This window comes from Nicotiana sylvestris, chromosome 5, assembly GCF_000393655.2.
Source record: "Nicotiana sylvestris chromosome 5, ASM39365v2, whole genome shotgun sequence".
NCBI classification, from domain to species: domain Eukaryota; kingdom Viridiplantae; phylum Streptophyta; class Magnoliopsida; order Solanales; family Solanaceae; genus Nicotiana; species Nicotiana sylvestris.
The window spans coordinates 58736732-58753417 of NC_091061.1; the positions used below are offsets into that span (position 1 = coordinate 58736732).

General features: G+C 41.0%; 1 protein-coding gene across 1 annotated transcript; it reads left to right on the top strand.

Annotated features, from left to right (window-relative positions):
• Positions 1-15963: 15963 nt before the first annotated feature.
• On the top strand, positions 15964-16476 carry LOC138868704 (uncharacterized). The gene has a single exon (XM_070146272.1). It carries the CDS (start codon positions 15964-15966, stop codon positions 16474-16476), a length of 513 nt encoding a protein of 170 aa, XP_070002373.1.
• Positions 16477-16686: the final 210 nt, after the last annotated feature.

The window sequence follows — 16686 nt, forward strand, 5'->3', positions numbered from 1 at the left end:
AATTTAATGTTTGTTTATGATTGTGTGTTTGTTATTTTGCCTTGTTCATGCATTAATTTTAGAATTAATGGTTGAAAATATTGATTCATGCCTATTTGACTTGGTCATTACTTGAGAAAGACAGACCTAGTCTAGGAATACTTGGCTAACGAGAAATTGAGCTAGTTGAGGATTTGACTATCCTAATTAAAGGGTTTGAACTAGAGATAGGAGAAATCCGACTTAAGCTCGTATCAACTATTTAGCTTGATACCCATCTAGGCTTGAGAAAGTCAAATTGAACAAAATCACTTTATGACCAGAGATATTGAATGGGTAACTCGGAGTTAGGAGATATAACACACCTCAATCAATAAAACAAGTGTTAACATACTTAACCCATTTGGAGAACACCCAGGTGAAGGTCCCATCCCTAAGCCTTTTACCCATTTGATAAAAACAATTACTTGCTTTGTAGTTTCTTCTCATTAGTTTACAATTATTAGTGTTATTTAGAAGTAGAAAATAAAATCATTTGTTTGGAAGCACAATTGAGTTATTTCTTTTACTCTCGTCAAGTGTACAACCTAACACCTATATGAAATTCCCTGTGAAAATCGACTCCGATTCTTGTTGGGTACTATTCTTCCAATGACCATTTCCACTCACTATTGAGTACAGATTGGATGTGGATCATGCATCACATTCGTGGGTACCTGACCGCGTTCCCGTACTGTAATTTCGGGCCGATGTTAGGTTGTGCTTCGCAAACACGAGGCTGGGGCCGCATTCGCGAGGGGTATCGCTGGGCATACCTTTAAGTTGTTATTTTTGGGACTTTGAGATCATTTTATCATATTTTGAAAATGGGAGCTTGGATTGAGGCATTTTTAGGCAGATTGGGTAAGTGTTCTTGACTCAGATTTGATTATTGTTATTATTATTCTATCTTTGATTTTAGTATTTGATTGGTGAATCTAAGAGAGAAAATTGAGTATTTTGGAAAAAACTTTTTAAAAGTGAAAAATGAAGATTTGAACTCCGATTTGGAGTCGATTTTGGATGAAACTTATATATTTGGACTCGTATTCGAATGGGTAGTCGGGATTTGTGACTTTTGTCGGGTTCTGGCAGGCAGGCCTGGGTTGACTCTTTGGTTGACTTTTTGACATTTGATAAAAATTGAAGTTTTATTACTTGGAATCGATTTCTATAATCGTTTTTATGTTAATAGTTGTTTTTGGCTATATTTGACCCATTCGAAGGCTAATTCGAAAGGTAAGGCTTTTTTGATTATTGATTTGGCTTGTTTGAGGTTAGTATCTTGCCTAACCTTGGGCGAGAGAAATACTCCTTATGATTTGGCCTTAATTATTTATTCGTGCTATGTGAGAAACAACGTATACACGAGGTGACGAGCGTGTAGACGGGTGCTATGTGTGGCTTATGACTAGATTAGACCTTAGGCTATTAATATGTCTTAATTTTAGAACGTGCTTGTGAGCACGTGATTTTTGCCCAAAGCAAATTATTCCCAAAAATTCAAACAAAATAATTTCTTTATTATTTTATAATTTTTGTGAATTTTGGTGTCATGTTCTGCTAATTGTTGCATTTATATGTGCATTTTAATTCATATGAAAAATACAAAATATGAATTTGCATTTAGGATTTAATTTCATATTTTAGTATTAATTAGGGGCTAATTTGGTTTAGAACAAAATATGAAGAAAATAACAAAAATAGTTCACTTTTGCATTTTTAATTGTTTAATTGTGAATTCGTCCCGAAATAGTTTTTAAAATAATTTTAGAAATCAATTAGGGAGATATATTAGGACTTTATTTTAATTGTTGCAATTTTATAAAATCAGAAAAAATACAAAATATACAAAAAAAAATATAGATAAAAGAAACAAATGAAAAGGAAAAGAAAACAAAAAGAAATAGAGAAAGGGCTGCGCACGATTTGGGCCATGCCCAATTCATTTCACTCAGGCCCAAATGCCCAATATAATTCGACCTAGTCCAAGCCCTTCCCACCCGGTCCAATTCATTAATCCTCAAAACGACGTCGTTTGGGGGACAGTAAATCCTAGCCATTAAAACTTTTGATCCGACGGCCAGGAACCCCCATCCCCATTTTAATATAATTGTCCTAAAATCTGGTCTTAACCCTAAAGAACCAAGTCCGTCTTCCTCGTACCTCTTCTGTAACACCGCCGGAGTTACCGCCGCCGACGAACGCCACTTATGTCATCGACCACCAAAATAACACCACGAAACCTGCTCTTCTCCCTCGTCATGGATCCACCACCCGTTTCCTTCAAATCTAGCCCTACCTCGTCGAATCTTCGATCAAAGATTCTCCGGCCAAAACCCAAAGTAACCCAATCACCACCAAATTAACACCATGTGACCGCCTGGGCCTCCTCTACCCAACCCCCATAGCCCTATCTCTCGAATCTACCTGGAACAGCTCGAATATCAAATCGAAGGTTTCCGACTAAAACCTTAAGGCAAAATCTCCATGATTTCAGACCCTAACAACCCTAACCAGGTGTTTTCTTATGAAAACACATGGTTAGGGATGTTACGGGTCAGAAATTTTGGGGGATTTGGAGAAGCAACCACTGGCCGGAGCTCTTTGTTGTTAGTGAGTTCTTATTGGTATTTTCTTTTATCTTCAATTTCTTTTTCCTTTTCTGATTTTCTGCATGTGTGAATTCCTTGGTTAATATCTAGTTAATTTGCGTTTTAATTTTTGTCAATATTACTCTAATCTTGTGTCCTGATTTCATTAAGTCTAGTTGTTTGTTTGATTTTAATTTGTTCCAATTCCTGATCTTAGTTCGATTTATAATTTGTTAATTAGTTTTACTAAGTTTTGCTTAAATTAATTTCTGGTGTTCCTTTAGTTAATTACTAATTAGTTCAGTTTCATTTTAATTAGTCGTCGTTTGGTAGTTAGTTTGGTCATAAATTCTGAGTTCAATCGATAGACTCAACAAGAGTTTAAATTGGGGTATATTCAGAGCTTAAGAAACTGTCTTGGTTATAGCTGTAGTTTAGCTTAAATTCAGGGGTAGTTTAGACATTTAGGATTGAGCAGCACATGGTAGTTGAAACTAGAATCTTCTAGGGCCTTATAGAATGGTACTTTGGTGTAAACTTCAATAATTTTAGTGGGATTACTTGGGTAACAAGTTAGAAAATAAGGGACTAGTTGAATAAATAGGTAAGGGACTGACATTGAAAAAATTTGAGGGCTGCCCTCAGCTCTGCCTATAAAGGCATGCCTAAATGCCTTAATGGAGGAGGTTTTTGGAGCCCCAATATTCCAAAAAAGAAAACTCTCCCAGTCCATATCTGAAACTAAAACTTCAGATTCAAATTTTCTCCAAAGTTCTTAGTGTCAAAAGAAAAAATGCAGTAAAAAATCATCAGCAAAAGTATTGTTACATTGAGCTTTTGGCTCAATCTCGAAATTTCAATAGTTGTTCTTGGTCTCATAGCTTGATTCTAATGTGTTGAAGTTCTTCTGAGGTCTATTAGTTCAATTTGGGTTAATTCAAGCTCAATTTCGATTTATTTGGGTGCATTCAGTTGATTTGAGGTAGATATCTCATTTTAATCTGGTTTAGAGTTCACTCTGGGCTGTGATTTCATTTTTCTGGGTTGTGCATTTGTGTTTGGTTGATCATCCATTGGTTTGTTGCGTTTGAGTTGCTGCTGACTGACCATTCCTCTGTTCCAATTCATAAAACAGGTACTCACCATGAAACTCAGTGCTATGTAGATCACTTGCTGGAAAATGAAATGAAAACTGGAGCTTCAACTATAGATATGTCATTTGTAAATCTCATCATATTTTAACAGTTTTATGTGATTTGGTTGCTCTATGATACAATCAATTTGAATGTATAACTGAACTGGCAGAACTGTGTTATTTAGATCGCTGTACTGTTGATTTGTAGTACTTAGATTCAGCTTGTTTAACTTAGCGATTTTCTGTTTAAAATGCAAAATCATAAACAGTTCAAGTTTGGGATGAAGCTGGAACTGGTATCTTGTCACGTTGAGTTCTACTCTAGATGCTAAACATGCGTCCTAAATAATTTTGTAATGCAGTAGCTTTGACAATTATCAGTCAGTAGCTAGGGTTAATAGTTCACTTTAGCCTTAGCTGTTTTCTCGTCAGTTGGTTCATAAATTGGTTTAAAAGCAACCCAAATTAGGAGATATAACATTTATCTTGTAATTGCCAGCGTGAGTAAATTTATTAGTACGTTTGTTCATTTTTAAAATCAGGACGACATAATCACATTCTTGAACAATTTGAGAATCAGTATCTAATTGATCTAGGTAAGTGCATATTCATTTCTTTTGTCAGAAAAGTGGAGCCCATTCACGAGAGTTTGGGCTTGATTGATTTGGGCTAATTTCAGGCCCAATGACCGTGGCTGTGGGAAATTTCGGCCGGTGTAACACTTTCAAATGCTATTTTATTAATACTAATAATTGGTTAGGGCCTTTTCTAGATTAGTAGAGACAAATAAAAAATAGGAATTCTACTAGCTCTAGGGTCTGCCTTTTTAAAATAAAATGGGACGAGCCTCGCTGAACAAAATACATAAACTGCGGGGCCCTCAATAATTAGTTATAATGAAATACTTAAAATTCGGGATAGGTCGTTTAGCGAATTTCACGGCCTTCCCTAAAGATGATAGCGCGTTAGACACTTTGGATGCACTTTTAATTGAATTACTTTCCTAAACTCGGGTGTGCATTGATGCGACCCAAATCCAAATCTCAACAGAGTCAAGATGCGCTAACAACCACGGGTGCATTGATTGCGACGTGGTTCGAAATGCGTTTTCACGACATTGCAATTCTTTTAAAAAATGATAAAATCGATTTACGAATAAAAGGCACATAAGCTAGCATGTATTAAAATAAGATAAAATCAAATACAATAGTTTAGCGACCGTGCTAGAACCACAGAACCCGGGAATGCCTAACACCTTCTCCCGGGTTAACAGAATTCCTTACTCAGCTTTCTGGTTCGCGGACTGTTAACAGAGTCATATTTTTCCTTGGTTTGGGATTCAACCGGTGACTTGGGACACCATTAATCTCCCAAGTGGCAACTCTGAATAATTAATAACTAAATCCCGTTCTGATTGTCCTTTAATTGGAAAAACTCCTTTACGCCCTTGCGCGTGTATGAAAAAGGAGGTGTGACAGCTCTAGCGATTCCGCTGGGGATCGAACCCAGAATATCTGGTTTAGGGTTCAGAATTCGAGCTTAGATAAATTGTTGTATTTGATTATATCTGATTTTCCTGCATGTTTTGTGCTGAATATGTTAAATGTTACCGCTTTGATATCATTTGAACTATATGTAAACTGTGCCGATACCCTTCTCTCTTCACCTACGGGGATGTGCTTACTGGTTGAGACTCCCTATTCTGTTAGTGTCATACCCTGAAATAAAAAGAGGCTCGGATAAGTTGCAAAGCCGGACGATCTCGCGGGTCCCCGGTACACTGCCCCTTCCTCGACTCGAGTTGTCCGCTCGAGTGCACTGTTTAGAATACATACCCAGGTTTTGAACCTAGAATAACTTGACTTCATGCCGGATCCCTAGTAGGAGCGCTTAATTGCATCATGCTGCATTTGGCTTAGGGGACTCAACACAGGGGTTGGGTCCGTCTAGGGCTAGCAACCTGAAATAAAAGACCATCCTGATGCATCCTATTTGTTCTGTACATATATTTGTTTCGAACCAGCATGTTGACCGGCTTTTGAATCTCGGGAATGTTGGAAAATTGAGAAAAAGAGGAAAAGAGAAAAGATAGAAATAACAATTAGGGGGCTAATTGATTATTTTAGAAAAACCAATGACCAAATACTGTCGAAACTCTGCCAAAATTTTGAGAAAGTGAAAAAGAAAATGCTTTATTTTTAATAGTCTGTTTTACTAAAAGCAAAAGAAAAATAGAAAAAGAGTCTTTTATTATAAAGAAAAAAAAGTTTTGTTTTAGGAAATAGGTTGTTTATTGTTTGTCGAAAATGAAAAAAGAGTCATTATTTTGTCTCGTTTTCAAAAATAGAAAAGAAAAATAGTTTATCTTGCCATGGAAAATGAAAAAAAGAGTCTTGTTTTCAAAATATAGTTAGTTTCCCGCCCGAACTACGCAGGTTTGATTCTCACAGGGCGTGAGATACGTAGGCAACCCTCGTCGGGTCCAACCTCCCCTTTGCAAAAATAGCCAAAAAAAATCAAATTTTTAATTTCGTCGTAAATAAGTTAGGTGATGCCGTTTTTGTCAAAAATAGTCGAATGTTCCCGAAAGGGACGCCGGAAGGCTGACTTTGCAAAGACGGACACCTTTGGTCAATTTTGATTTTTGACCAGTTGATTCTCACAACCTTAAAATCTTCGTTCTTGGGAGTGCTGAAAGGCCGTGTTCGTAAACTGAGTCTTTCATTTTAAATTTAGAAAAAGAAATAGTTGATTTTGTTTCGAGTCAAATAAAAGTTTTGTTTTTGCTTAAATCACTTTAATAAATGTGCAGGATGAGCACGATGCAAAATGAACCTTTTCTCAATAATGACTAAAATCCCTTTTCTAGTTGCGGCTATGGTGGAACGATTTAGGCAAAGAAGGACAAGACGAAGTCAATAAATATCTGAAAGGTCTTACGAGTTTGTTGGAAATCAAGCCTCGGGGTGATATTATAAGAGCGTTGGTCACTTGCTGGGACCTGACGCACAATATCTTCCACTTCTCAGATTTTGAGCTCACCCCAACTTTGGAGGAAATAGCCGGGTACATTGGAAATGTTGAGGTTCCATTAAGAGGAAAATATCTGGTTGCTCCAAGAGCCATCATGGTGCATCGGTTTTTAGATTCATTAAAGATACATAGGACAGTCCATAATCCAGATTTGGCAAAAGGCTTTTGTACTCTGCGCTTCATATAGGACAGGTACGGCCACGTGGGAGGGTTTAACAAGACGGACATCAAGCTATGAAGTAAAAATAACCGTCAAAATGGGATGAGCACAGATGGGTGGCTTTCATGATAACCTTTTTGGGCCTCTTGGTGTTCACAAGGAAAGACGAGAATATTGATATAAAATTAGTCGGGGTCGTCAGTACCTTGCTTACTCAAGATGAAAGCACTCTTGCACCTATGATCGTGTCTGACATTTTCCGAACTCTCACTGCCTGCAAAGCCGAAGGCAACTTTTTTGAGGGGTGTAACTTGTTGCTACAAATGTGGATGACCAAGCATCTATGCCACCGTTCCCGGCTCTTGAGTTATGGTTCATCTGACAAAACCTGTATAGGAGAGTTTTACACAAGGATTGATGGGGTTAGTTTGCCTGAAGGAGTAACAGCATGGATATCATACTTTCGTACTCTCACGGACAATCAGATACAATGGATGTTGGGATGGTTGCCTGTTGAATAAATCATATACATGCCAGCAGCTAGGTCGCATTTTCTTTTGATGGGACTTAAGAGCATCCAGTCTTATGCTCCATGTCGGGTTGTGAGACAACTCGGGAGATGCCAAACAGTGCCATGGGAGGAAGATCTTAGTGCTCAAGTAATCGAGATTAGCCCTAACGGACAGTTTGCCAAAGCAAAAGTCCGCGAGATTTGGAATGAATGTCAATATTTACAAGCAGATACTTGTGTGCAGGATCGGGCCAAATGAGAAATGTCTCCAGACTACCTCGCATGGTACAGAAGAGAACTTGAGAATCAGAGGCCAGCTAATAGACCCCACATCCAGGATTTCACTGAATCATCACAAGAACAATGGGGTTGGTTAGCAAAAGAAGAAGGCTATCAGGTCGAAATCAGCAAGCTGAAACAACAGATTGGATCTCTGAAATTTGAGAACAGTGTGCAAGTTGTTGCTGATCAGGGAGAAAAGAACCGGTTGGCCCAAGAAAACGAGGCGCTTAGGGCCCAAGTCCAGCAAATGAGGATAGTTGCCAATAACCAACAAAGGAGCCGTTTGGACGAGCGGTTGATAAAAGGGCTGAAAAAGGAAATTAGTGAGTGCCGGAATGAGCTGGAAAAATCCAAAGGCGCAATAGCGGAACTCCGGGCACAGTGGGTAAAAAGAACAGAAGAACGCACCCATTACATGCAACAATTAAAGAAAGATTATGAAAAGACCATTGCTAGTCTGAAAAGAAAAGTGGTCACCCTTGAGGATAAGGCAGCAAAGCAAGCTAAAGCTTTTGAGACCGAAAGTGGACACTGCTATGACTTACTGGCCCAAATGGAAGTAGAAATACAGCAGCTGCAGGATCAGCATCTTCAGGATTCTCATGTGTTGGAGGCTCACAATAATCAAGTAAGGCGATTGCTTATAGAAAAGGGTCGAACAAGAGACAGGATTGAGACCATTACCCACGCCATCCTTAGGAGATGTCGGGCATGTGAAGACATGACCCGCACTACCTTCTTCTCGGTAGTGATGATTTATGTCAAGCAAACCATGTATGAGCTAGAGCAACTTGAAAGTGATTTGGCACCTAAGCCCGCGGCGAGGCCGAACGATGCCCCGCGGGCACCCACTTTTGAAGCACTAATGTATTCATAGATCGAGTCTGTATTTTCCATTTTTAGAGTTTGTTGTTTGTCAGTCTGATTTCTTTTTGCGTCCAAGTATGCTAGTATGTTCAGAGCCTGTATTTGAGTTTAGTTGGAGTCTGTTATTTTCCATTTTAGAATGTTTAGTTTGTAATAGAATATTGTGGTAATGAAAAATTTGAAAATTCCCAAAAAATTTGTTCCTTTATTTTGGCACTTATTTTCACGAACTACGCCTGGTCTGATTTGTGCGGGGTCACGATATGTAGGCAATCTCCATAGGATTCGACCGTAACCAAATGAAGAGAGAAAGAAAGAAGAAAAACAAGAGAGGATGGGAAAAGAATAAGAAAAGAAAAGAGCGGAAAAACAAGAAAGGGATAGAATGCGGAAAGAAAAGATGAAAGAGAGAAAAGAAAAGAGAAAAGAAAACAAAAAGAAAAGAGAAAGCTTACAGTTGGAACTAAGGAAATGTCGTGATGACGCATGCGGTTGAACAAATGCATAATAGAAATGGTAAACTGTATAGGTGCATTCATGCCCAATGTGCGGTTATCCAATCTGTTAAAGCCTAATCGCTAACAGAATTGTTGTCTAAATGTGTGAGTCCAGGTAGGTGGTTAGTTGTTTGGCATTCTGGCAACTCATCCATACAACACCCGGTCTAAGGATAAAGTGAACATGACTGGCCCAGAATCTGATACGAGTATTGTTGACCCATCGAAAGAAGTAGAAGAAATGGACGTTCATGCAATGAGGGAGGAAATGTATAAATTGAAACAACAGATGGCTGAAATGTACCAAGCCTGGGAAAAGGGGCATCCACCGCCAGTTTATCCCACTAATCCCGCTTATATCCCACCATTGGCTCAGCCTCAGGAGCCACCCACTGTGAATTCATCTCTAGAATTTCCCCTCTACCAACAATGTCAAGGCACCACTTCTCATACATCACAAGCTCCTCCATCCAAACAAGTCTCATACCCTCCTCCACCAATCACTCCCGTTTTTGTAACACCCCCACTTGCTACCCTATACCGATCCCCTAGTGAACCTCTGTTCCAGACGCACGACAACCAGTATTGTCCCCCTGAGCCTACCTTCAAAGTACCAGAACCCTACTCTTATACCCCTCAACTTGATCTCACGGCAGGCACCGAGAAGCCGCCCAAAAACCCTGAGCAGGAGGAGATGATCAGAAAGGTCAAAAGCCTGGAGCAATCATTCCGAGACATGAGGGGGTTAGGGGGCCAAGTAAGTGTGGCCTATAAAGATTTATGTCTGTTCCTAGATGTCCAGTTACCGGCCGGGTTCAAGATGCCTAAGTTTGATCTATACGACGGGCATGGAGACCCAGTAGCACATTTAAGGGGATTCTGTAGCAAGATGAGAGGAGGAGGAGGGAGAGACGAATTGTTGATGGCATATTTCAGCCAAAGTTTGAGCGGATCGACGTTGGAATGGTACACTAGACAAGACCATAGCAGGTGGTACACCTGGGATGACTTGGCCCAAGCCTTCGCCTGTCAGTTTCAATACAATCTTGAAATCATCCTAGATCGACTGTCATTGACAAAGATCGAGAAGAAGCCCGGTGAGAGCTTTCGAGAATATGGGTTCCGTTGGAGAGAGCAAGTGGCGAGGGTTGACCTCCCCGATGAAAGAGAGTGAAATGGTTGATTATTTCTTGCAGGCTTTGGAGCCCACCTATTTTGGTCATTTGGTGTCAGCAGTGGGCAAGTCCTTTAATGAAGTCGTGAAAATGGGAGGCATGGTTGAGGAGGGACTTAAAACCAATAAGATCATGAGTTATTCAGCAATCAAAGCAACTACCCAAGCCATTCAAAATGGCACTGGGGGTGTGCTTGGGAAGATGAAGAAAGAAGAGGTTGCAACTGTCGAATCCGGAGTATGGTCCAGGTCTAGAAGCCCTTCACCTTATTACAACCAACCCAGACCCCACCACCCAAATTACCCGTATACCTCATATGGCTCTCCTCAACACTATTACCCACCACCAGAGCCACACTTTTCCGTCCATCATGCCCAAACTTATACCTAGCCTCCGGCTCACGCGCAATGGCGTGCGCCGGCTACCCAAAACACATACCCAGCTCCACAAAACACATATCCACACCCGAGGGCTTATAGGCCAGGATCCGGCTTCCGCCCAAACCAAGCTTTCAGAAACGAGAATGCAGAAACAGAAAACATTCACTCCGCTGGGAGAATCCTATACCACTCTTTTCCACAAACTGAGGCAGGTAGGCCTGTTGAACCTGGTTGAGGCCAAAATGCCAAATCCCCTTCCTAGAAATTTGGACCATTCAGTGAGCTGTGAGTATTGTTCAGGGGCTCCCGGACATGATACTGAGAAATGTTGGAGATTGAAAACTGTTGTGCAAGAGCTTATTGACACAAACAGAATCGAGGCTCAGACCCCGGAGGCGTCCAATATTAGCCAGAACCCGTTGCCAGCACATCATGAGGCCAACATGATTGAACTGATACATAAGGGAGTAGAGCTTAAGAAGCCATCACAGACAGTCATGAAGATCCGTTCTAGTGAAGCCAAAGTGAATGAAAAGTCAACTAGGGTGAAACCATCGGTTCAGTTGAAAAGAATAGACAACAAGCCAGTTGTGGTGATGGGGAAAGGATATTTCGTTGTTGTAAAGAAACCAGAGCCGATCAAGGTAGTGGTTCGGGGAGTATCAAGAACACCTGCGGCAGTCGTGAATGGAGCTCACATAGAACCAGTTGTTATAAAGCCAGTAACCCAGTTACCAGTAATTGACAGTAAAGTCGTCCCGTGGAAGTATGAACAGGTAGTTGTGACCTACAAGGGGAAGGAAATCAAAGAAGAAGTCTATGAAACACAAGGTTTAACTCGCTCGGGACGTTGTTTTGCCCCCAAAGAGTTGAGAAAGGCTAGGGCTCCCAAGGAAAATCCGGCGCCAGTTAAGAAAGCTATTACGGAGGAAGAGGCAGAAGAGTTCTTGAAAAAGATGAAAGTGCAAGATTATTCTATTGTTGAGCAGCTAAGAAAAACGCCAGCCCAAATCTCATTGCTTTCATTGCTTATCCACTCAGATGAACATCGCCAGGCTCTGATGAAGATATTGAACGAAGCTCATGTCCCCGATAAAATTTCAGTGAATCATTTGGAGAAAATTGCGAACAAAATCTTTGAGGTAAACGGAGTGACATTTTCTGATGATGAATTGCCCGTGGAGGGTACAGAATATAATAAAGCTCTTTATTTGACCGTGAAATGTGAAGATTCGGTAGTCACTCGAGTACTGATTAATAATGGGTCCAGTGCCAATATCTGTCCTTTGTCTACATTGAACAAGTTGAAGGTTGATGATGACAGAATTCATAAGAATAGCATCTGCGTTCGGGGGTTTGATGGTGGTGGTACAGACACAGTGGGTGACATCATATTTGAATTGACCATTGGTCCGGTCGAGTTCACCATGGAGTTTCAGGTGTTAGACATGGCGGTGTCTTATAATCTTCTGTTGGGGCGACCATGGATCCACGCTGCTAAAGCAGTGCCTTCTACACTACATCAGATGGTTAAATTTGAGTGGAATAGACAAGAGATCGTAGTACATGGGGAAGACAACATGAGCATTGTAAGGGATACCATCGTACCCTTCATAGAGACTGATGATGATAAAGGGCCGTGGGTTTACCAGTTTTTGATACAGTCTCGGTAGAAAAGGTTCCTGAAGGGAAAAGCATCCCCGTCCCTAGAATAACAGCTGCAACTGTCATGGTAACCTCTGAAATGTTGAAAAACGGGTTTCTACCAAGCAAAGAGTTGGGTGCTAATTTGCAAGGTATTGTTCAGCCAGTTTATCTGCCCAAGAATCTGGATACCTTTGGGCTGGGGTTCAAGCCTACGGCGATGGATGTGAGACGAGCCCGCAAGATGAAGAAAAGAGTCTGGGTTCTTCCCAAACCAATTCCACGTCTGTCCAGGTCCTTCGTCAGGCCAAGTATCGGGAAGCAATTATTGGCAAAGGTGTCTGGTCCACTAATTGGTGCAGATGGGAACTTGGAGAAAGGTCTTAAGAAGGTATTTGCTGAGGTAAACATGGTTGAGGCCGGGGAAGGATCGAGCAAAGCAGATATACAGTACATCGGGCCACGTGCTAATGTCAACAACTGGGAAGCTACTCCTCTTCCATCTCGGAGGGAGTCGCGGTAGTGGGTTTTGTTTTCCGTTTGTTCACCTGGATTATTCCAGGGTTTGTAATTCAGTTGTTATGTTCCGTCCGTTTGGATGAGTTAAAACCTTGTTATCTTTACATTCAATGAAATGCAATTCTTTTTCTTTCTTAATTCCTAATTTTGTTTCCATTTCTTTTTCTTTTTCTTTTTTGTACAGTTCTCTTTATGCTGATATCGATGACATGACATGCATGAGGAATCTTCGGCCCAGTTTTAAAAGCCAATCTAATTCAGAAATAATAGTGCAAGAAATCGAGTATCATGATGAGGTGGAATATGATGATGACGAGGCCTATGAGGAAGTTAGTAAAGAATTAAGTCACTTTGAAGAAAAACCCAAACCTAACCTAAATGACACGGAAGCAGTTAATCTAGGGGACCAAGATAATGTCCGTGAAACTAAAATAAGTGTTCATCTGGAGCCACAGCTCAAGGAGGGGATAATCAAAAGCATTGTTCAAGTACAAGTATGTTTTTGCATGGTCGTATGATGACATGCCGGGTCTAAGTACCGATTTAGTGGTTCACAAATTTCCCACTAAGCCGGCATTCCCTCATGTCAAGCAGAAGTTGAGAAAGTTCAAAACGGACATAAGTGTAAAGATCAAAGAAGAGATTACCAAGCAGTTCAATGCGAAGGTCATTCAGGTTACACAATATCCCACCTGGTTAGCTAATGTTATGCATGTGCCAAAGAAAGATGGCAAGACCAGGGTGTGTGTCGATTACCGGGATCTTAACAAGGCAAGTCCAAAAGACAATTTTCCGCTGCCGAATATCCACATATTGATTGATAATTGTGCCAAACATGAGAATGGTTCCTGTGGATTGTTACGCGGGTTATAATCAGATTTTAATGGACGAGGAAGATGCAGAAAAGACGGCATTCATCACGCCATGGGGAACATACTGCTATTGGGTCATGTCGTTTGGTTTGAAAAATTCTGGGGCAACTTATATGAGGGCCATGACAACCATATTACATGATATGATACACAAGGAAATCGAGGTGTATGTGGACGATGTGATTGTAAAGTCTAGATAGCAATCTGACCATGTCAGGGATCTGAAGAAGTTCTTCCAAAGGCTTCGCAGATACAATCTCAAGCTTAATCCTGCAAAGTGCGCGTTCAGGGTGCCATTTGGAAAGTTGTTGGGGTTTGTAGTCAGCCGCCGGGGTATTGAACTGGATCCATCAAAAATCAAGGCCATCCATGAATTGCCACCTCCAAGTAACAAGACTGAGGTGATGAGTTTGCTGGGAAGATTGAATTATATCAGTAGGTTCATCGCTCAGCTCACGACAACTTGTGAGACTATCTTTAAGCTATTAAAGAAAGACATTACGGTCAAGTGGACAAACGAATGTCAGGAGGCATTTGATAAGATAAAGGGATATTTGTCAAATCTGCCCATGTTGGTTCCGCCAGAACCAGGGCAACCTTTGATTCTATATTTAACGGTATTGGAAAATTCGTTCGGTTGTGTGTTGGGTCAACATGATATTACTGGAAGGAAGGAGTAGGCCATCTATTACCTCAGAAAGAAGTTCACACCCTACGAGGTTAAGTATACTCATCTTGAAAGGACATGTTGCGCCCTAACTTGGGTGGCACAGAAGCTGAAACACTATTTGTCATCTTATACTACTTACCTCATATCTCGTTTGGACCCGTTAAAGTATATCTTTCAGAAGCCTATGCCTACAGGGAGGCTTGCAAATTAGCAGATCCTGCTCACAGAGTTTGACATTGTCTACGTGACTCGGACTGCGATGAAAGCACAGGCCTTGGCGGACCATCTGGCCGAGAATCCGGTTGATGAAAATTATGAACCTTTGAAGACTTATTTCCCTGATGAAGAGGTGATGCATGTTGAAGAATTGGAACAAGTTGAGAAGCTAGGATGGAAACTTTTCTTTGATGGGGCCGCAAACATGAAAGGCGTGGGAATAGGAGCGGTGCTTATTTCTGAAACAGGGCAACATTACCATGTTACAACTCAGCTTCGTTTTTATTATACGAACAACATGGCAGAATATGAGGCATGTATCTTGGGGTTGAGATTAGCTGTAGATATGGGTGTCCAGGAAGTCTTAGTCATGGGTGACTTGGACCTACTGGTACACCAAATTCAAGGAAAATGGGAAACACGGGACTTAAAGCGTATACCGTACCGACAATGTTTGCACGAGCTTTGTCAACGGTTTCAGTCAATAGAATTCAAGCACATTCCAAGGATTCATAATGAAGTGGCCGATGCGTTGGCTACTCTGGCATCGATGTTACACCATCCGGATAAGGCTTACGTGGACCCTTTGCAGATTCAGGTCCGCTATCAGCACGCTTATTGTAATGTGGTGGAAGAGGAACTTGACGGTGAGCCATGGTTTCACAACATCAAGGAATATATCAGGATGGGTGTGTATCCGATACAGGCCACAGGTGATCAGAAACGAACAATTCGACGGTTGGCAAGCGGGTTTTTCCTTAGTGGAGGAGTGTTGTACAAAAGAACTCCAGACCTCGGGTTGTTGAGGTGCATGGATGCGAGGCAGGCCACATCTATCATGACTGAGGTACATTCGGGAGTCTGTGGACCGCATATGAGCGGATATGTTTTGGCAAAGAATATCCTATGGGCAGGTTACTATTGGCTTACTATGGAGCAAGATTGTATCAGTTTCGTACGTAAGTGTCATCAGTGCCAAGTGCATGGAGGCTTGATTCATTCTCCGCCATCAGAACTACATACGATGTCCACGCCATGGCCTTTTGTTGCCTGGGGCATGGATGTTATTGGGCCAATTGATCCAGCAGCGTCAAATGGGCACAGGTTTATTCTGGTGGCTATAGATTATTTTACCAAGTGGGTGGAGGCTAAAGCATTCAAGTCCGTGACCAAGAAAGCTGTAGTGGATTTTGTGCATTCGAACATTATTTGTTGGTTTGGGATACCGAAGGTGATTATCACAGACAATGGGGCTAATCTTAATAGTCATCTGATGAAGGAGACATGTGAACAGTTCAAGATTACTCATCGTCATTCTACTCCATACCGCCTTAAGGCAAATGGTGCGGTTGAGGCAGCCAATAAGAATATAAAGAAAATACTCCGGAAAATGGTAGAAGGATCTAGACAGTGGCATGAAAAGCTGCATTTTGCACTGTTGGGGTACCGCACCACTGTTTGTACCTCGGTGGGGGCAATTCCTTACTCTTTGGTATATGGCATAGAAGCAGTGATACCCGCAGAAGTGGAAATCCCGTCTCTCCAAATCATAGTAGAGGCTGAGATCAATGATGATGAATGGGTAAAAAGCCGCCTGGAGCAGTTGAGTTTGATTGACAAGAAAAGATTGGCATCTGTGTGTCATGGTCAGTTGTACCAGCAAAGAATGGCAAGGGCGTACAACAAGAAAGTGCGTCCGAGGAAGTTTGAAGTCGGACAGTTAGTGTTAAGACATATTTTACCTCATTGGGCAGAAGCAAAAGGAAAGTTTGCTCCAAATTGGCAAGGACCATTTGTCGTAACCAGAGTGTTGTCTAACGGTGCACTATATCTGACAGATATGGAAGGAAAATGTGTAGAAATGGCCATCAATTCCGATGCGGTCAAGAGATACTATGTATGATTTCTTTATTTTGATTGTACTTGTTTGTATTTGGCATATTTTAAAGATTGAAATGATGAAGGCGTTTTGTTCTGCTATCTAAATACTTTTACCCCTTGTCATCCCCATTGAGCCTTATTTATTCTCTTTCATATCCCTCTTTCGGAATCAATGGCACCATTAAGAAACGCGAGTGCGGAAGAAAAGAAAATGAAAAGAAAAGAAAAAGTA